The sequence below is a fragment of the Cetorhinus maximus genome, unplaced genomic scaffold, assembly GCF_964194155.1.
Source record: "Cetorhinus maximus unplaced genomic scaffold, sCetMax3.hap1.1 HAP1_SCAFFOLD_204, whole genome shotgun sequence".
Taxonomy (NCBI): domain Eukaryota; kingdom Metazoa; phylum Chordata; class Chondrichthyes; order Lamniformes; family Cetorhinidae; genus Cetorhinus; species Cetorhinus maximus.
This window is the reverse complement of record NW_027596181.1, coordinates 376,204-397,505: the sequence shown is the minus strand read 5'-3', so window position 1 is coordinate 397,505 and position 21,302 is coordinate 376,204. Positions and strand designations below refer to the sequence as shown.

Genomic DNA, 21,302 nt, shown 5'->3' with positions numbered 1-21,302 from the left:
ATCACTATTATTTCTGCACAAAAATACAGGTATACAACTCAGATAATTGATATAATAAAGCCGATAGATCACCTGATTGTCGAGCAGAATCCTTTTCACTTTCGGGTTGGTCCTTCGTTATCTTTCCTCCTGTTGGGGAAGGAAACGTGCTGACTCATTTGGACATCAATGAATGAAATAACACTCTCACATTAGAAGGTTTGTTTTGTTACCTGAACATAAAACGCCTGCATCTTCTCTGTGATTACAGTTGTGTTGTCCCCACGGGTCTGTCCGACACTGCCAAATGGTCGACTCGTGTGAAATACATTCTATCTCATCGAGCCAAATACGTCCTGATCCTTCTCCGAATGACCGAGTGCTATACTCAATAGAAGCGAGAGGGCCGCACTGTAGCTGTTTACAAATCACCTCAGCATCATGGCGATTCAGTGATTCCGAGCACACTGTTCCCCAGGTCCCATTGTAGAACACTTCCGCCCTCCCCTGACAGCGATGCTTTCCATTCACCAGCCGCAGTTCCTTGTGTTCTATCAACGAAATAAGAAATCTCCAGATGTTTCCAGTGATAAATTGAATCAAGTCAACAGTGCCCCTCAACCCAAGTTGCGCCAGATGTGCTCACTGAATAGAGATAATTATTCCAAAAATGTAATAGTGATGCATGTACAATCCAATTATACAATCAAGGATAATGAACGCAGATTTCAAAAGAGCGAACTCTATATCTTCCAATTAATTGAATTACTTGAAGAAGTTTCAGAAAGATTACGTGGAGATAATAATGTCTATGTAATCCACATGGATTTTGAAAACAATAACTTTCGAAAAGTTTTCAAACAGCAGAATTAAGGCTGAGATCAGGGAAAATGAAATTATCGGCACAGTATTAAAAGAAGAGCCAACAAGCAACAACGCAGGATTTCACATACAATAGCAGAAGATGGAGCGTGCTGTGCATATGGATTAATGCTGGGGGTCACATCTGTTTAAGATTAACATACTACACTTGGTATTTGGAAATGAAGTAAATGTTCAAAATGCACTAGGATTTGCAGTCAATACCAAGACAGACTCCACTAACTGCAGGAAGACATTCAGAGACGGCAGGATAGGCGTGTCAATGCCGAATTTTTTCAGTGCTGATTAGAATAAAGTCGTGCTTTTTTTGGACGAAGAAACACAAGAGCCAAAAAAATTGCGATTTCAGCTTTTTTTTTCACTCTCTATTACCCAGATAGAAGGAGAATATGGAACATGGAACATGTACGTTTGGTGGGGCGAATTGTGGTGATGCCTTGAATGTGACGTTTGATAAAGACACGAGAGGAAAATGCAGAGTGGAATTCAGCTCATGCCAGATGAAATGATGTAAGATTATGAGCAGAATAAGCAGCTGTCAGACGCGTTGAGCAGAATAAACCGTTGATGTGCAGTTTCTGCGCTATTCAGTAAAATACCATCTGTGTGAATCTTCTTGTATAAAGGAAATGAGTTCATTAAGGTCACCCGTACCTGAGCACATAATCTTCACATCTTCTTTATGAGAACAGTCATGGGAACCCCAATATGCAGAGGGACATTGCCAGAGATACGATTCCTCCCCTGAACACTCCAAGCCTTCCAGCCAAACTGGACCTGAGCCTGGTCCACAAGAGGCAGGAAGTGTCACGTCCAATGCCTTTCCGCAATGCAGCTGTTTGCAAACTACGTCAGCGTCTGTCAGATCCCAGGAATCATCACAAACTGAGCCCCAGGTCCCGTTGTAATAAATCTCCACTCGTCCTGCACATGGGCTTCCACCATCTGACAGCCTTAACTGTATGTGTTCTGAACCAAAAAAATACAGTATTTATCAAGAGGATTCGATTACGCATTTATGTCATAACCCAATTGAAACTATTGGATATTATCCAGCAAAAGTAATTTAAAAAATATTTGACTTGACTATGACAGGTAACTGTTTCTATAGTTGAAACCATGTATCTCTAATTATTTGAAATTTATAGTGTGGAATGCACAAATATTTCAAATATTCCCACACCTGACTCCTACGATATTTTGGATTGCAGTTCACATATTGTGTGCTCAATGCTGTGTGCCCTGTTTCAACCTCAATTAAACTTCTTTGTATTCATCGTTGCACCCAAACTACTTATAAACTTCAATTGTACACAGTTTATTTTTCCCTGCACGCATCTCGAACCCTTATTTCACTCGATTTCTGAATATCTCGCTATTTTACAATGATTATATTGAAAAAAATGCTGTAACTCCTCAGGAGGTCTGGCAGCATCAGTGGAAAAAGAAACCAAGTTGACTTTTAAGAAAGACATTTCACAGAAGCTCAGCCTTCTGCTGCTGAAAGGCCTGTAAGTACCTGGGTTTTTCAAGGATGGAATAATCCAGAAATCCCATGAGCGGCCTCTTGCCCTGACCAGTATGTGAACTGCAATTCTATGAAAACGTTGTTAAATTAACACAATTTCGCACCAAGCTGTAAGGCTCCTCCCGACACCACCTCACCTCCGCCTCACAACATCCCCCGACCCGCGCTAACAACACACTCTCCCAACCGTGCAGTCAGAATTTCCTGTCGGAGAGATAATTGAGAATTCTGTCGTTAATAAATGCACAGCTAACATGAAAGTGCTGTTTGTTGATCAGTTCTGTCCGTGCCCACTCTCTCCACGTTAGCCCTACAGTGTTAAGCAGTTATCTTAAAAGAACTCGAGGAACAAGTGACGTATATTCACACCACACTCCTTATTAGATATTTCTATGTATGTTCCTGTAAAATTGAACTATTTATTCACCTGAACACAGAATTCCGACGCCGACACTCTCATTGAGAGAAGAATTCATCGCAAATGAGCTGCAGTTGCGGAGATGCAATTCGTTTCCTCCACACTGGACATCATTCACCCACACAGGCACTTCACTCTCTCCATAATTTGAAAAGATATAAGCGGCAATTGCGACACCACATCCTAGTTGCCTGCAGGCCACGTTAGCATCGTTTATTTCCCAGAGGCTGTCCTGTACTCTGCCCCAGCGACCGTTATGGTAAATTTCCACCTGACCATCACAGCGGCTTCCCCCATTTGTCAATTTCAGTGACCAACTTTCATCTACAAGAAGAAAGCCGTTGAGAGCAAGGGTTAACGTTAAAAAAAAAATGCACATTTGATTCAACATAACCGGGGCAATAATTATTCAAGTAAATGTTGTGACCGTGGTGCCAAGGTGAGGCAGATCACTGGGACCCTGCTGAGCCCTCTGATGCGGTAGGGTGAGCAGTGGCATTCGTGCTCCGTTAGTGGAGCAATTTCAGAGGTAGGAAGAGGGGTGTAGTCCTGCAGATGATTTTTAAGGATATTGCAAACAATCTAGTAAATTGCCATCAACGGAATAATATCCTGATAATATTAAAATATCCCAGCACAACGCACGAGCGATAGAACTGATGAACGTCGCCGGATAAACGGTGCATGAGAGCGCTAATCAAGCTCATGTGACTTTGTGATCTGTTCTCATGGACTCATAGACTCAGTTCTGTGAAGAAAGGACCAATGGATGTTTTCATGTGTTTCAGATGAAAAAGTCCGAAGGGAATGTCCGTCTGGTTTGTTTGTTGGACAGTTCAGAACTAATTTGGCTGGGATATGGGAACGGGCAGATAATGTTAGAGAGAAAAACCAAACTGCACAGAAAACTAGAAAAGAAAGATTGCAATAACGGAGGAAATAACGTGGTGTTATTCAGGATAAGAGCAATAGGGGTTGTATAAGGGCCTCAATTATATTTACCATTCAGGTGTGTGAACATACATTGTAATAAATGATTTTCGTGACGTGCAGGCTCTTTTGCAGGTGCAAAAATGGAAAATTGGCTTAGACACGTGCAGGACGATGCAAAAACCCCAAGGCTCCCTGGCTGTTTAAAGAGGTGGGGATTAAGGTGAAGCAGAACAAAATATATGCATAGGATATTGAATTGGGATAATGCAAGTGAGATCCAAGATTAATGTACAATATCCAGACCGTATAAGAGAGTCCCACTAACATAAAACGTGATCTTACAGTCTTATATAGGCACAAAACCGACACCAGGAAGGACATCGGTATATAAAGGCTGATGTTTTGGCTCAGCTGCTGAGTGAGCATTTTGAGTATGTTTTTGCCAAGGAAGATAACGCTGCTCAATGGTGGACAAAGAATAGGCAGAAGAAAAAAAAATGGAATGGCTAGATATTTATAAAGATGACGAATTGGCTAGGGCAACTGATGTTGAATTTGACACGACACATGGATTGGATGAGATGTATTGGAGGGGCATGACCTGAACTGAAATCGCCAGATAATGGTCATAATGTTCCCATCCTTCTTCAATGCCGATAACTGATGTTTCCAAATATTATACCCTTGTTCAAGAAAGGGTGTAAGGATAAATGCAGTAAATTCAGACCAGTAAGTTTAATATTGTCTTTGGGAAAGCTTTGTTTCCTTGGAAAATATCCCTTGGGCAGAAGTAACAGCAAGTTATTCTTGAAAAAATGTGGATTCATTAAAAACTAGGGCGGATTTGGTAAGAGACATCGCATTACACGGACTTGCTAGAGTAAATAAATGAGGTTACAGAGAGTGTTAATGAGGGTCATGGGGTGGATGTGGTTTTGATGGACTTTCAAATGACCTTTGGAAAATGGCCACGAATGATGCTTGGCAGAAATGTTAGCGCCTGTGGAATAAAAGGCTGAAATGGCTGCTTGGAGATGGAATTGCTCTTTGAAAGGGAACAGGATGTCGTGTTCAAGATTTCTTCTTTTCCAGGCCAGAGGAAAAGAACATTCCATCCGGATAGCAACCCTAATTTTCCAGTAATATATATTATATATATTATTCCAGTAATATATATTATTGGTTGTAAGAGGAACAATTTATTGTTTTTTTTTCACGGAATTTTTAAGTGTTGTAAAATGTTGAAAGGATAAAATTCAATCGAACACAGACAAGCTGTTAGAACGGGCCGGAAAGTTCCAGATGAAATTTAGCTGAGGGAAGCATTGGTTGGCTCACTTTTGTCGGAAGTAAATAAATGTATATTTAAAGTTGATAAGTGTTTTTTTCAAAACTACCGGATGTCTCAACGCAAGTTACAGGCATTTATTTGCATTGTGTAATGTCGTCACTGTTGCAATTTAAGGAACGCCGCAGCCATAATGGGCGCAGTAAAATCGCACAAACAGTCATGTGATAATGACCAGATGAGCTACATTGTTTTATGTTGATCAAGGGTTAACTTTGGAAAGGACACCGGGGAAGACTCTCTCGTTTCCCTCAAAGTAGAGCCATGGTTCACATTTTTATTAACCTCCACTGATGCAGATATGGCATCGATTACCCCTCTTACCTGGAACACGAAATATTATAGAGGGCAGCATTCCCACAGCACTGCACTTCATTCACAGACTTGACTGCTCTGGTAAATAACTTGAGTCATTCTTGTACCTGGCCTTGTGCTTTAGAAGTGAGAGTGTTTTTAAGTGAAGTAAGGCTGGCACACGAAGGACGAGTAGAAGGAACAATAAAGAACGGGATCATTTCTAAATGAGTTTCAGCAGCTGATGAATCTCGGGTGCATTTCTACAAACAATTGTGCTTCACAGCGCAGTTTGCGAAAAGGCTACTAAAGTTTTGAGTTCTTTGGTGTATAACTAAGGCACTGAGTACACGGCAGGGAAGATGTGATGATTCATGTCGGCCTCATCTGGAGTAATCCTTCCATTTTTGGGCTACAAACTTTAGGGAGGGTCTGAAGGCATTAGAAAAGATGCAGAAATGCTTCATAAGATCATTATGGTGATGATAAACTTACTTTTTCTACTGGTTTTAGGGAGCTACGAATATTCTACTTGGAGAGGGAATGCTCAAAACCTCCGGGATCTGGACAATATGACACAGAAAAATTATTACCATTGGCGGAAGGATCATGAATGATCAGTACAGATTTATGGTGATGGACAAATTGGAAATGGTGACGTAAGGATGCTAATTTTGCATGGTGCCATTAATCAGGTCCTGCAATGCACTGCCTGTGAATGTGGAGGACGAGGATCTGCAATGCACTGACTGAAATTGTAGTGAATGAGGAAATGCAATGGAATGTCTGAGAAAATGCTGGATTACGATCTGCAATGCACTGTCTTAGATTGTGATGGATAAGGATCTGCAATGCATTGACTGAGAATGTGGGTGATGAGGACCCGGGATGCAATGTACGAGAATGTGGTGGATGACAATCTGCAATACACTGTTTGAGATTGTAGTGGCTGAGGATCTGCAATGCACTGTCTGAGAATGTGGTGGATGATGGTCTACAATGCACTGGCTGAGAATGTGGTACGTGAGGATCTGCTTCACGCTATCTGACAAAGTGGTGGATTAGGATTTGAAATGCATTTTCCGAGATTGTGGGGGGTAAGGATATGAAATGCACGGTCTGAGATGGTGGCCTATGTGGATCTGCAATGCACTGCCAGAGATTGTGGGGGATGTGGATCTGCAATGCACTGCTTGAGAATGTGGTGGATTTGGATCTGCAATGCACTGCCTGAGAATGTGGGGGAATGGAGATCTGCAATGCACTGTCTAAGAATGTGGGTGTTTGATGTTCTGCAATGTACTGTTCGAGAATGTGGATGATGAGGGTCTGCAATGCACTGCCTGAGAAAGCGAAGGATGAGGACCTGAAATGCACTCTCTGAAAATGATGATGATGAGGATCTGCAATTCATTGTCGGAAAATATGGTGTTTGAAGATATGAAAAGCACCGTCTAAGTATGTGGCGGCGAGGATCTGAAATGCACTGGCTGAAGATCTGGTGGATGAATATCAATCGGAGATTTTAAAATATATGTGGTCATATAATTGCATGGAAAATAATACCGGATTATTGTAAATTGCATGGGTGTGTGAGTGGGTGAGATACTTTTGCAGAGAACCTGCACGGACAGAACATGCTGAAAGGCCTCTTTCAGTTCTGCAGGGAGATTATTTTAATCCATGATTACATCGATTGAGAGGACTCACCCGAACAGATGACACTCGCGTCATTTCCATGTGAGCAGTTAAAACTTTCCCCGGATGTAACCGGACAATCTGTCAATCGGGTTTCATTCCCGCGGCACCTGTAATTTTCCTTCCACACGGGGCCAGTTCCCTGCCCAAAGTAAGAACCCCTCGGGATTGCCTTTACAGCCCCGCACTGAAGGTGCTCACACACCACACTGGCGTCTTGTAAACCAAAGTGAAAATCACACAGCGTCCCCCACTGCCCTCCGTGCAGCACTTCCACCCGGCCGGAGCACCTGTTCTCACCACCAACCAATCGGGGTCCATGCTTCCCTGTTTTTAATAAAAATAAGGACGAAAACATTTTGTAAATCCACATTTGAATATAGACATGGCGAAAGATAAAAAAGGAAGAGATGAAAATGGATAAGTTTGTGTTACACTGCACTGTTTACACATCTTATTGTTTGAAACTCACCAGACTGCGAAAGCCTTTAAACGAACGCGTCTATTTGCTCAAAGTAGAGAGTTCATCCAACAAAAAGCTAATGGAATTTTGGACTTTGTCACATCAGCTTTGAAATTCCAAGGACTGGACGTGACGTTTCAGTCATACCTAGTATTGGCCAGAACCAACCTGCATAACATATGTCAGATTTGGACAGGGCACTCCGGAAGAAAATATTCGTCTTGGGGGGGATAAAACGTAGATATGAAAGATGTATAATGTAATTAAGCATTGTATTATGATCCCAGTTTGAACAAAGATGACTTGAAGCTATTTAATCTGGAAGAATTAGGGCTGATAAAACTATGTTAAAAATCTTATATTGATTTCAAAGATTTGACAAAGAGTGACGGGTGCAGTAAACCAGAACAAGTCCACTCAAAGGATGAATTTGCTGTTGCCGGGGATAGGAATATATTTGACAAGGTTTGCATTTATTACTGGTTCCTACACTCCCCTGCAAAAGCGATTGAAATCCATTCTCTTGAACTGCTGACGTGGGCAGATTGAAAGTAGACTTGCAATGCTGCTACTGAGATAATCCCACTATTTTGAGCGAGAAACCAGAAAGGAAATTTTCTCCTAATTATTTACCTCATTTGGGTCAATTCATTGAAACGCCTCTCTAAAATAACGCAACCACCGTTAATTAATGATTCGCCTACGTTTGTAATTAATGAAGTTTGCCTCAGGTTTGGCAAACAGAACACGACTTGAGAGTTCTTTCGATAATGGGTGTTCTGGCAAATGTGAATGAAGAACCTATGCATGGTGCAAGCATTAATTTAGCAATAATAATGTGCTATTTTCAGATAACGTAGAAGTTACTGACTTACACATAATTGTGTTATTCCAGAATCATAATAAAGCGACAGTGAACTATAAAGAAGAGCTTGGGAATGATCATCAAAGAAGGAAATATCAATGGCTTTTTCTCAGTTTCTGAAAAGTTCACCAGAAAATTTTTTTTGTCATTCGGATTCGTTTTACTCACCGGAACAGCTCATACTGACATCGTTCATGTGGGTGCACACGTTTTCATTTACTGGAGAGTTAGGACAGTCTGTCAGGCTTGTCTCATTGCCTTTACATTCAAATTTATCGCTCCGTTGAAGTCCAGTGCCCTTTCCAAAATAAGCCCCTTTTGCCACGGACACAGCGACTCCACACTGAAGCTGATCACAAACCACACTGGCGTCATTCCAATCCCAGTGAAGATCACACACTGTTCCCCAGGTTTTGCCGAACTGTATTTCCAGTCTGCCCGAGCATTGGGAATCCCCGGAAACGAGTCTGGGAAACCTGTGATCTGAGGAAGAACAATTCATGATAGTCGCAATCATTTTCAATTTTGTGCATATCTGTTTAAGCAAAACCTGTCATGATGACTCCTGATAAAATTTTCATTCTGGCATAATCGCGATTAAGCTAAACCCTAAATTGCTCCAGAAGTTATTGCTTGCAAAGTGGCCATATGCAACCTTTAACATACTTAGATTTATTGCTACCTCAGTACGGTGTCACACACGCGCACTATATCTACAGAGGGAACTTGGCTAAGCATATATTGAAAGAGATGTGCACTTTGACGTCAAACAATGTCTACTCTACCCGCAGCCAACTTTCTTCATTCCCATATCGTTCTTATCCCGATTCACGCCCTGAAACTATAGACCGAAATGCAGCCTATGAAGAAAACTGAAATTCTGTCTACACTGAATGACAAAAAGATAATGCTACCCTTTCCCTCCAACCATACCATCTTTCACCCCAACACACGTGCACACCTTCGAGGTGCAGTCGATAGATCTCATTAATGAAAACCACCCAGAATTCGACTTTTCACAGCTGGTATTACATTGGCACTAATTTGCAAATATAAACTACATCAAGTTGCATCCAGGCACCTCCCCTCCCCAGCCCCATCAATCCCTGCGGGAAAACATCTGATCACCAAAAAAAAATCCCTTTCCCTTCCATTCTGTATTTTCTATCGGGTTGTATTTAATAATTTTATTACATATCAATTCTCAAAGTCCCAATTTATCTACTTTTACTACCTCTGGCCCCTCACGTTTCAATCCCTTCTCTTGAAATTATAAGGCCCTCTCTTCACAACATCTACTTATATGGAAGCGACAGCAGCTTTCTCTTCATAATACTTTCAGGGAGTAACTCTTCCCTGGCACCTATTGCACATACTGTGAAAGGCTAGAAAATTAGTCGGATAAATCCAGGAACCCTGACTTGTCCTCGAGTGTTTAGAGTCTCCCATTTGATCTGCTGGCGTTTGTCATTTCGTCAATGGAGCACATTTACGAACACAGACATGAAATAACCTCAAACATTAACTGTTTGATTCCACACTACCTTCCTAGTGAAAAGTTCCGAACACTGGAAGCGCAAAGCAATGTTAAGAGCCCTTTTGAATCTGTCAGTAAAATGTAACGGTCACATACAAGGGGAAAAAAATGGCTCGTGCTATTTTAGCATTTTTAACATATTGACAGCTAGAATCAAAAGGAACCAATCACCGGATAACCATGTACAGTTCTGGGAGCCAAGCCTTGGTTTGAATACGCTGATCATGTAAGGAGTGCATTTAGAGCTCCCCAGAATGTTCCTCGTCTTTCAAGTGTAAACTTGAAAGGACAGCTTATGTCGATTGATTCTTGTTCCCTTACATCACCTTTTGATTCCCGAAGCTTTAGGGAGCCTCTTAAGGCGATGATCGACGAGCAAATAAATGGGGAGACAGTGATAGTCCAACAATATTCTCTCTCATCGTCACTCGGCCCTCACATCTAGTTTAATCAGGTCAGTGAGAGGCGATGAAGAAGCAAACTCATTGCAACCGAATAGTCTTCACGGGCCTTGGCAATTAATGTCCAGTAACCTTCCATCACGTAGCCTAAATTACATCGTATAATGTAGGGGAGAAGAGATAAAAACAAAAATGACCCTCAATAATTAAGGGTCATTTGATGCAGGACAGCAACTGCACTGCCGGATGCATTCAAACGTTTGGATAACAGAGTATCAGATCGCTGCCTTCTATAATGGTTACCAACGTTGTTTATGGATTGTTTGTCCATTAACGAATGTCGTCTCTGAATATCGCTTCCACAGTTTTAGTGCCAAAAGCTACTGGTGTGAAACGTGAACATTGTCTCTCCGCAGGATCCTCTTACTCAAATCATTGGTTTTGACATCTTGTAACAATAGTTACATCGTTTCCTTTACATTTAACAGTAGATTTTCTGTACTATCGTGCAATAGAGAGAAGAAAACAAGCTAATTCCGTGAGAGACGATGTGGAGCTAGCGGACAGTGAGCAGAATTAATTCCAAACTGCATAGCAAACAGAAATCAATGATTAGGGATTGAGGGTAGATATTCAGACCAGCACAAAGGTAGTACATTGTGTTCCAGCAGGACGGATGCCAGGAACAATATTGTTTACCGTTTACAGAAACAGATTATCCACAGGAAACAGTTCAAAATTAGTCTGTGAAGTCAAATTCGAAGCTCAGTTGAAACTCAGGAAATCTGTGAGGAGGTACTTACAGAGATAGAATAAACAGTAAATGCAATAAATTCACAAAATGTGCACTTAATTTTCAAATGAATGTTATAATAGTTAAGGGCAATGCAGTACTTTTGTTAGAATTAATTCAGAGCTCAAGTATTCATTGGAAAATGAAAGTGCAAATTAGGTTGATGCGCCATCGGATGGATCTCAGTCTCGGCCTTCATTTTTGGAGGGAAGAAATCAAAAATCTTGATAGTTTCATTATATTTCGGTCAGCCCACTCTTGCGCTCCCGACATAGTACAGTCCTGCCGAAGTCAATGCACATTTGAATAGCTCACCGCCATTTACTCCCACGGCACCGCTGCAACGGGGCAGTCAAATTCCAAGAGACGCGAGAAAAGTTGAAAGCTATTTAATTGGATTTTGACAGTTCTACGAGGAATGTCGGGGGAAATGAAATTAATTGCTTGGGTACATTTGTTTTCACTAGGGAAGGTAGCCCGAGCACTGAAATGATAAAGATCTATATGACGATTGAACGAATTGAAAGGATAGATGATCGTTAACTGTGGTCTATGGCCAAACTTGCAAACTTAAAAAAACTACTAAAATTTCCAAATGCATGCATAAGAAATGTTTTTTTACCAGACAGCTGTTAGAATGTGGAACTCGTGGCCACAGAAGATGAGGTGATTGACATGGATTTATTTATGACTGATGAACAGATGGGGGAGAATGGAACCTCACGTTATATTGATGGAGATAGAAGACGTGGTGTTGATTTTGTGGGAGGTTAAATTGGTTGGGGAGCGGGGGAGGCTCGATTAGATCATTAACCCTGAGATTGACCGGTTGTCCTATGGAGTAAGTAGCTTTATCGTCGAAAATGTGTGATTCTGTGTAATGTTTCCAACAGAACTACAGATGTGAACTTCGCTAACACGACCTGTATTAAGTGTCCATCCAATTTTGCTTGAGAAGATTATTTTGTGTTTCATAAAAGAAGCTGCCTTGTGTGTGGTGAACGGGTTACCACATTGCTGTTCTATTGGGAGTTCATGGAATTTGAACCAGCGAGAAGGCTGTTTCTTTGAGAGATGGAGAAGAGAATGTTTTTAGAGGGGCTGCCGTTCCCCCTGCACATAATTAAGAAATCAGTCTTATTACCCCACTGAGGAAGAGAATGGTGGTTGATGGCGGTGATTAAACAACCAGTCAAAGATCAAACTTCGTCTGGGGATGGGAAGTCTCCTGAACAGTGCCTCAGCAGCGCCTATACAGGTCAAGTGCAGTTTCCACAATGAGCAATCATTCGGGAAATAAGAAACTCTGGTGAGACAGTTGAAGACCGAAACTCACAAAACATTCAGCCTCTGGCCCGCTGAAGACGCCACGGCATTGGCATTCGGTATTGCAAATGAAAGTTCAGTCAACGGTGTTCCCGAAGTTTAAGGTGGTGATGGACTGTTTGATTGTAAAGCAACTGAATGTTAAGTGGAATCTCTCATTCTTTGCTGTCGTTAGCCGTTTGCAGACACACGTGTGGTGGACTTATTACTTGTCTTTTATCATTTGAGGCATGGATGTTGTGTAGGATTTACTCTGTGTGCTCCTGGGCTGCTTCCTAATTTGATGAATTGCGAATGGAGCCGAGCACTGAGTAGTCATGACCAAACAACTCGTCTTCAGAACATATAACGTTAAGAAAGACATGACTGAAGCAGTTGAAAAAAGTTCGACATCGATCAGTAACTTAGAAAATGCTGTTTCCGTTTAATCTCCATTGAGTTTAGTTTTAAAAGACTGATTCAGTTTTATAATCGCTGCCCTTTGCAACAAAATCCTAGAAAGTGTTAAATTGCTAATGAATCTGTTCTGAGGATGGCCAGGTTAGGTCCATGTGGTCGGATTTCTTGGGTGCGTTGATGGGGAACTCTCCGCTTTTCTTCCAGTACTATAACGCTGTTAAGATTATTCACTGCAATTGTGCCGTGCACTGCACTTAACATATTTGTTTGAAATGCAGCACTTCTTCCGATCTCAATATAAATTAAATATTGAAACGAATGGACTGTGCAGTTAACATCGGGATTCTGTTTGCAGATTAGACCCGTGCTGCCCCATGACTTAGACTCTCCCTACGCACAGAAACCTTCCTCCCCAATTCCCGTTTCACAACCTGTAAAATATCAGCCCAAGTATTCCGTTCTAGTGACTCTCGGAAACCTAAGGAATGGCAGAGATGAGCATGCGGCCCCTGCGGAAGTATTGGCGCCTTGAACTATGTGTGAACAGCCCGGGAAGTTTCAACTTCATCTGGGGAATTCCCCTGCTCTCTGGGAGACTCCGCAATGGAGCTGAATGAAAGACACGTGCGCGCTCCGATGTTCTTCGCAGGGTCGTTACACCAGGGAATTTATACAGGGAGGGAGAACATAAATCAATGATCTAACAGCCGGGCAACTGAACAACTGGACTTTGCAATCGCTCTCACTCATTCCCCCAAGAGCATCCCGAACCATCCGGGCGAGTGGCGAGGGAGAAGGCAGAATGCGTGCGGGATTTTCCGGACATTCTTCCCTATCCTCGGATGGTCCGGGTCACCTCACAGCAGGAAGCCAGCAGTGATATAAAGCGGGGTGCATGATGCCATTCCGGTGTGAGCTTATTTTTTTTTAAAATTAACACAATTATTGGCATGAATTTATGACACACAATGAATCTGATTGAATATAACATTAACTCCAAGTGGAATATCCTGCCCTAAGTCTCATTCTTCAGCAATCGGCTGTCCCAAAATAACATCTCCACCTTTATTCCAGGGAAAAAATCAGACCCGGCGGCGATGAGAAGCAGAAGAAATATTTGTACCTGAGCAGATCGCGCTGGCATCATAGTTGTGTGACCAGGAATAGTGATCCCAGGCAACTGATTTACAGTCTCGCAGGGCGGCCTCGTTCCCGCTGCACTCAACATCATTCGTCACAATGGGCCCGGAGCCTTCCCCAAAGTGAGCCCCGCCCGGTGCAGAGACCGCGGTCCCGCAGCCCAGCTCCCGACACACAACGGCGGCGTCCTGCAGGACCCAACTGTCATCATACACAGTCCCCCACTGTCCCCTGTAGTGAATCTCCAATCTTCCTGCGCACCGACTGCCCCCATTCGCCAGTCTCAGTTTCACCGCCTCTGTAAAATACAATAATAAGCGCAGAATTACAACCTATTAAAACCGCGAGACCCATCTAACCGGTCTCCACTTTCTGCAGGTCAGAGCAGAAGAGTTTGGAATATTGGCCTGTGCCCAATCTCCCATTGAATCCCGATTTAAAAATAAAACCTCTCAAACACAAGGGTATAATTGTATTCAACCCTTTAAACGAGCCGGTTATAAGTGGGAGAGATGCCCCTTCTGGGACAGTTGGTCGATACGTTCAGAATATATTCCAGTCCCCGGAGATCAGGAGATGGACGTGACTATAACAGCGAACTCACTGATTGGCGGAGACTGAGGTCCATTCAGAGCACCAGAGCACAAATGCAATCTCCTTCTCCCAGCCAGCCCCACCCTTCCCCGCCCACCGGAACTGGAACGTCATGTAACCTCTATCTCTGTCTGGTTGTAATTCGCGAATTGGCAGCCCATTTGGGATCGGCAGCAGTATCAGTGGTTATTGACATTCCCCTCTCCGGGACCCAAGTCATGGTCGCTCTGCATTAGGCAGCAATTGTCCCTCAACAGGGTTTAAATATGTTCATTATCAGAGTGCAGGAAACATTCCATTCCTCCCTGACAGGCACATGGAAAGCGAGTTAATCAATGATCAAATCGGTACCGCAATTGCCCCCGACAGTTAGTTTTAATTCACGTAGATTGGACAGGAAAATATCAGATACTATGAAAATTAAGAGTTATTACCTGATGGATCAGCCTGACTGTTCCCGGTTCTGCCTGAAATGAAATGTTGAGAATTAAAGTTTCATGGTTTAAGAGGACGATGAAACTGCCAGAAACGTTATTTGTTCAAAGCAACTGCGAGAATATTTTGTCATTTTTTGAACATAATGTTTTCAGGAACTTTATGTTAAAAAAATTCAACAAACACCCAAGTTTCCATCATTATCTGAAGGTAGATTTCCCGTCGCTTTTCGGAAGAAATAATCCAGCGGTTTGTGATTTCATCTGTTTTCCACTCCTGATGATGCATCCAGTACAGGCTCAGGAGCAAGTTCATGTTATTAACTGGTCAACGTTTACCCAGGAGATCCCGAGAATACCCCATTGCACAGATCACCTTCTCACCATCTGAAGTCCCTCTAACATACTATCGATGGTATGTTTACCTCACTCACTCTCGGTGCTCGAAGACATGGTGACCTGCATGTTTATTGGTCACTTTCCATTTGTTGGTTTCACACCATTGACTGTGCGTTAACATTTTCCAAAATTGGCTCGGGTTTTTATTTTAACCAGGAGGATATTCTGGTATCTCTATATTTCCTGTTTGACGTGTTATAGAACATCTTACATTGATTCCCACCCTCAGTTGGATTTCTGCAACCCCTTACATGATTTCTGCCAGACCTGCACAAAGCGTGCACCTACCTAGAAAATATAACTCAGGAGTTTGTTGGAATTGTCTGTGATTGCCTGGGTAATGGAAGTCGCAACAATACTCAACAAGCTGCGCACTAGCAAGTTCATAGCAACCCCCTTGAGCGTCAGCCCAAACATGTCCTCTTTGAGTACCTCATGTACAAGGTGCACAAGATATAAATGAGACCTAAAGCCTGATACAAAGTGACATAAAGGAATGCAAGTTTGAGAGTTGAGATCTGATATCTCATTAGCTACTACATGATCTATTATAAAAACATATGAAGCATGTGGAACAGGCTGACAAACATTCAGGTTCACATAAGTAATATACATATAAATGTCTGCCTTAGGAAAGTGATTTAATTAAAACATATTTCAGGCACCCAAAAAATAAACACATAATCAAGCACGTTTACAGGTTAATTCCCGGTAAAATGTGAGATCTTATGCTCTCCTCAACTATCAGCGTGCAATTAATACTCATTTTTACCAAAATTATCCTATCACAACCAACGTTGATCGATCGCAATTTACAATTTAAATTTGAAAAAAAAAAGTCATTGTCCATCATTCCAAAGTTGAAAATACTATTTGAAATCGTTCAGCTCATTATAGCACACAACAGTCACAAAGCTCTACCACTGATAAACATATGTTTGAAAAATATGCGCGCGGGTTCAGTTGGCAGTAACTGCAACTTTAACAGGGTTGGTACAGTCAGTCATTGACCTTACATCCCAGAATGTGATTCATGCTTCTCCAAGAGTAAATGCGCTCTGCTTCTAGCACTCTGCGATTAAAGATTCTGTAGCTCAGTAGATAGCAACCCTGCCTGTGAGCCAGAAAGCTCTAGGTTCAAGTCCCACTGCAGGACTTGCCGGCCATAGAAGGAGCATTCGCGATTCAAACAGGTTGATAATCAGCCTTCTAATCCTTCCAACACTCTGCGATTAAAAACATTTGCAATCGAGTCTGCTTTGCCTGTGCAAGAGCCGCAGGGGAGAAATTAAAACTAACTGCCTCGTTTTTGGAGTTGTATTCTGGATTAAATCGAAATGTGATATCTATTTGGTCAGGTATTCAAAGTTTATGTTAAGCAGATGCAAGTTAATATTTAGATGTCACAGTTATTGATAGAATTGGATAAATTAATTTCCCTGTTTGATGTCGAATGAACGGAAAATAATACAGTCCATAATATGCACTCAATGACATTTCCACAATGTAAATAAACAATTTCAAATCTCGCTCAATCTAATCACACGCATTCTAAATTTTAACAACATTGGCCCGCTTTTGTGGATTTAAACCTGATCTGCGCTTGGTTTGTGAAAATGATTCTGGATAATATTAATTTTGTCTTCTGTCTCCTTTCTGCGCTGCGCAGGGAATGTTCGTTAAATTAGCGACACAATTAGAATTTTAGAATTGAAACTTTTTAAAATATTACTTTTTTTAAGAATTAAATTAAATAGCCAATGTAAATATATTTCGGTAAATGAAAAATGTATCTGATAACTATTCTCGAATTTATTCCCTGACAGTAAAACACAATTTATTTTAGTTCTTTTTACTGACAAAGCAGCAAAAAAAAAAAAATCCTCGCCCCGATGCAAATAAATTAAAAAAAAAATCCAGAGATCCCCTTAACTCTAAATAAAAGTTATCGGGAACGTGGAAGGAGGCGGAGAAAACTTGATAATTTCGTGAATCTGTACATAGAAAATGAGCGAAGCAGAAAATACAACTTCATATCAAACAGCCATAATATTGATGAAAGTAAAAGCTAAACAAAATTCTGAGCAAATACGTAAATATAAGAACGTTTTTAACTAATTTATTGTTTGTAGATTGCAGTTAATAATTATACATATGGCAACAGATAATTAGAGCAATGTTGATGCTGACAATGATTAATATTTTATTATACTCTATTCAAAAATTGGGTCCAACACTCTACTGCTGAATAAAGCATTTGCATGTTTCTTATTTCAAAGTATCACAAGTAGGTTTGACCGCATTTCTACTGAGGAAAGTCAGTTACTGGAAATCTGCATTGGTTCATTCACCAGTGAGTACTGCCCTGACCAGGATTCTGTACTCATTGAGTTAATTTACATTCCAGAATTTGATCCGCTCCTTTCTAACAGCGACGTTTTACGCTCCTTATCCACTAAATTTAAATAACCAGGTTCGAATTGCATGTTCAGTCTGCGGTTTCTGTACAAGAGGGGCAGAGGTCAAGATAAAAGCAAACTGCTGGGAGTATGATCACTTTAGACCTTTTGACATTCAAGTCTCGGTTGCAATTGGAAATAAGTAAAACATGTTAGCCCAGATAACGGCCACCAAAAGCAATGGTCAACATTTGGACTTTTGAACTTGGCGGATTTAAAATGAAACAAATGAGCAAAGAGTCTACTAGCTCAGAATTCAACACAATTAAACTAACTATTTCATCCCAAATTAATTACCAATTTAAGGAAAAATATTCCAATTTTTGACAAAGAATTTTGTTCATTCCGGGATTTGTGAAAATATTTTCCGGAGCAATATATAATACATGCTTCCAGCAGTTCTTTGATTTAGAAGACATGTTCCTCAAGTAAATTACAATGCCTGCAGTTTAGTGTCAGTCATTTATTTCAAAATAATTAGAAAGTGATTGAGAGAGCCATGTTCCTTTTACCGTGTACCTGACAAGAATTCAGCGAGGTTTCCCTGTCACTAAGGCAGCATTTCTTATTTCTAATAAGAGATTTAGAATTGTAAATGAAGAAACGCACTGGAAGCAGCAACAAATTTCAACCAAGGCATCGACATAAAACTGAACAATAATATCAGGCCGGTGGAAGGAAGTAAAGGCACAAGTCTCGATACCTCATTAAACACCACATGGGACCTTGAAAAACAATGAGAATTCGGAATAAATTTGAGTGAACGTACTTATCGCATAACCCGTGAAAACAAATAGTTCAATGGGAATTTTAAACTTCATACAATGTGGTCATAACTTGGAAGGTTGTATTATCAAATTAAGCAAGAACATTGATAAGTACCATTTCCCATGAGTTAAAGAAGTTGCAGTAACTATATATTTGGAGAATGCAATTAATCGCCAAAAGAAAACATTATACTATTAATTGTGCTCTTTCTTCTTATTTCAATATAAACTATTTATCGAACTTGCAAAACACTCGAAGGCAGACCCCACTGTTATGCATGCTTAGTGTTTGCCCGTATATCACACATAATTCAGGCGGAACGTCGACTGAGAAATACCCCTGAGAGTACTATGTGTGGAGGCTCACACGTTAGTAGGTGCAGTTTCATACTCAGTTAATTGACATAAACCAGGACTCCGCTCCATGATATTCTAACAGTGACGGCTTTCGACGTCGTACCAGCTCTGCTGAAATTGTCTGATCAGAGTGTTAATCTTAATAAGCTGTGTGTGAGGAAGAGTAGCAGGGGACTCAATAAATTCAGCTGCTGTGTTATTTCTGTTCTCTTTCGGATTTAAATCGTTCTGACCTAAATATCACATTTAAAACAATCACCAACCAGGTGCAAAACCTTTCAAATATGATTCAAAATGATATATTTTTAAATCAATTGAAATGTCTAAAATATTAACTGGATAAAATTTCGGCAAATAAACTCGACTCATTAATCCTCAGTTCATACGATCTTAATGAAGCGCAGAAATAAATGTAAAAAAGTCCGTGTTCAATAAATAAAGCCCAGACTGGACTATTCTCTCTCGGCAAATCCATCTGTTTTATATTTGTACAACTGTCTCAGTTGGGAATGTTTTCAACTCCAAACTAGCCAGCCGGTTAAGGGAATTCAGGTGAACGCTGATAGAGAACAGGGACCTATGCACACGGGTAAAGCCATAGCAATTTGAGGCTCAGAATTAGAGACTTCGGCTGAATGGGCCTGCGCGGGTCGAAAAATCGGATACCGCCTTGTCCCACTTTCCAGTTTTGGCCGCTTGTTTTGTGCGCTACCATAATTTAAATGCGCAACCGAACATGTTTTAATTGTGATGAGGGTTCCTGCATTCACCGGCCTTTCAGGCAGCGAGCGTCCTTCGATCTGCGTATTATTATGCAGCAATATCCCATTACACAATAGGCAAACGTGTTAATATTTGAATACAAATCCAAAATTTACCTTACAAAATAGCTCAATGTTTTCTGCAGTAAATATCAATATCTGTATTGATAAGATTCATTGTTGAATAACAGTGGAAGCCGCAATGTAGAACAGGGTAATTTTTTTTAAAAAACTTACATTTCAGAAGTTGCAGTGCAGTTAGAGTTAGAAAGGACCGCAGCATCTTCCCGGAACTGGGATCCTGCGCTGGGAATTGAGCTTTAACCGAATGCTGTACACAGATGCCGGGCTCTCCTTCGAACACCTTCCGAAAACCCGGCTGAGGCGGCAATTAAGTGTTCGAAAACAGTTTGAACAGAGTTGACTCTTCCTTCCAAATAAAATAGAGATGCTTTCATGTGAGAGCTCTAGAGTGCCGTCTGGTAACAGACCAATGAGAATGAACATGCCCATTAATGGATAAAACGAACCGAGGGCCCATCCACCGCCTTTTCCTGTTAGAATGGAAAGGAAATGAGTCAACAACACTGTATCAGGTCATTCAATCATTGAAATTTACAGCAGGAACTTACAAAGCAGTGGGCTCTTACACCTGCTGTGTCACAACTGCTGTTATCCCGACATACATTTGCAAATGAGTTCTCTTAAAGCACATGTCCAATTGCCTTCAAAAGAATCCTGTGGAATATCATTACACCATTATGTCTTATGGTGTATTCCTGATCTTAGTCAGCCGCTGTGTGATTAAATTTCTGTTCAGTAACAATGTTGTCAATTTATTTAAGTTCATAACATCCAGTTAATGACACAAAAGCTAATTGGAATACTTTTCCCCACTCGCCCTGAGATGTATCTCTTTATGTGTGTTTGTGTGTGTGTCTGTGTGAATGTTTGTGTTTCTCTGTATCTGCCTTATTCCTGGCTTACTCTCTCTAACTCAGTCTCTGTCTTTCTAACCACCAGACTCTCTAACTGTCTCTCTGTTTCTTTGCTCCTATTACATGGCTTTCCTGTTCAGTACAAAAAACGCGAAAAAAATGTGAGGCTGTTGACGTAAAATACAAACAAATCAGAACGCTAGAATGTACAGCCAGTGATGCATCAACTCCGGAAAGAAACGGTTATCGTTTCATGTCTAGATGACCTGTCATTTCAACCAGTTCCCAACCACATGGAAGGTCATTTCAACATGAATCGTTAACTCTATTCGTTACTGATGGCTTTGGGATGAGATATGAAATTCACTTGAAATTCAACAGGCATTGCAAGAAAAAAATATGATTTTTCTTTCCAGCTAGATGTCGGGTATAAAAAGGAGAAGAACATTCCTTCAGACTGTAACAAAGAATGTAAGGAACAACAAAGTGTTTATGTACTCATTTATGATTATTATTCTAAAATGAAAATCAGAGTGGCCAACTCAGGAGCCTCATGAGAGCTATTCGGTTATGTTTGACAGCTTTAAAG

General features: G+C 41.0%; 1 protein-coding gene across 1 annotated transcript in view; it reads right to left on the bottom strand.

Annotated features, from left to right (window-relative positions):
• Positions 1-7: 7 nt before the first annotated feature.
• LOC144673030 (scavenger receptor cysteine-rich type 1 protein M130-like) overlaps positions 8-21,302 on the bottom strand; it is a 41,617-nt gene continuing 20,322 nt past the window's right edge. Inside the window, exons 2-7 of the mRNA XM_078535026.1 lie at positions 13,988-14,302; positions 8,577-8,891; positions 7,093-7,407; positions 1,516-1,830; positions 213-530; positions 8-129 (exon numbers count right to left, since the gene is read on the bottom strand). Of these exons, the coding sequence (XP_078391152.1) occupies positions 8-129; positions 213-530; positions 1,516-1,830; positions 7,093-7,407; positions 8,577-8,891; positions 13,988-14,302 (1,700 nt within the window). The remainder of the gene's footprint in view (positions 130-212; positions 531-1,515; positions 1,831-7,092; positions 7,408-8,576; positions 8,892-13,987; positions 14,303-21,302) is intronic.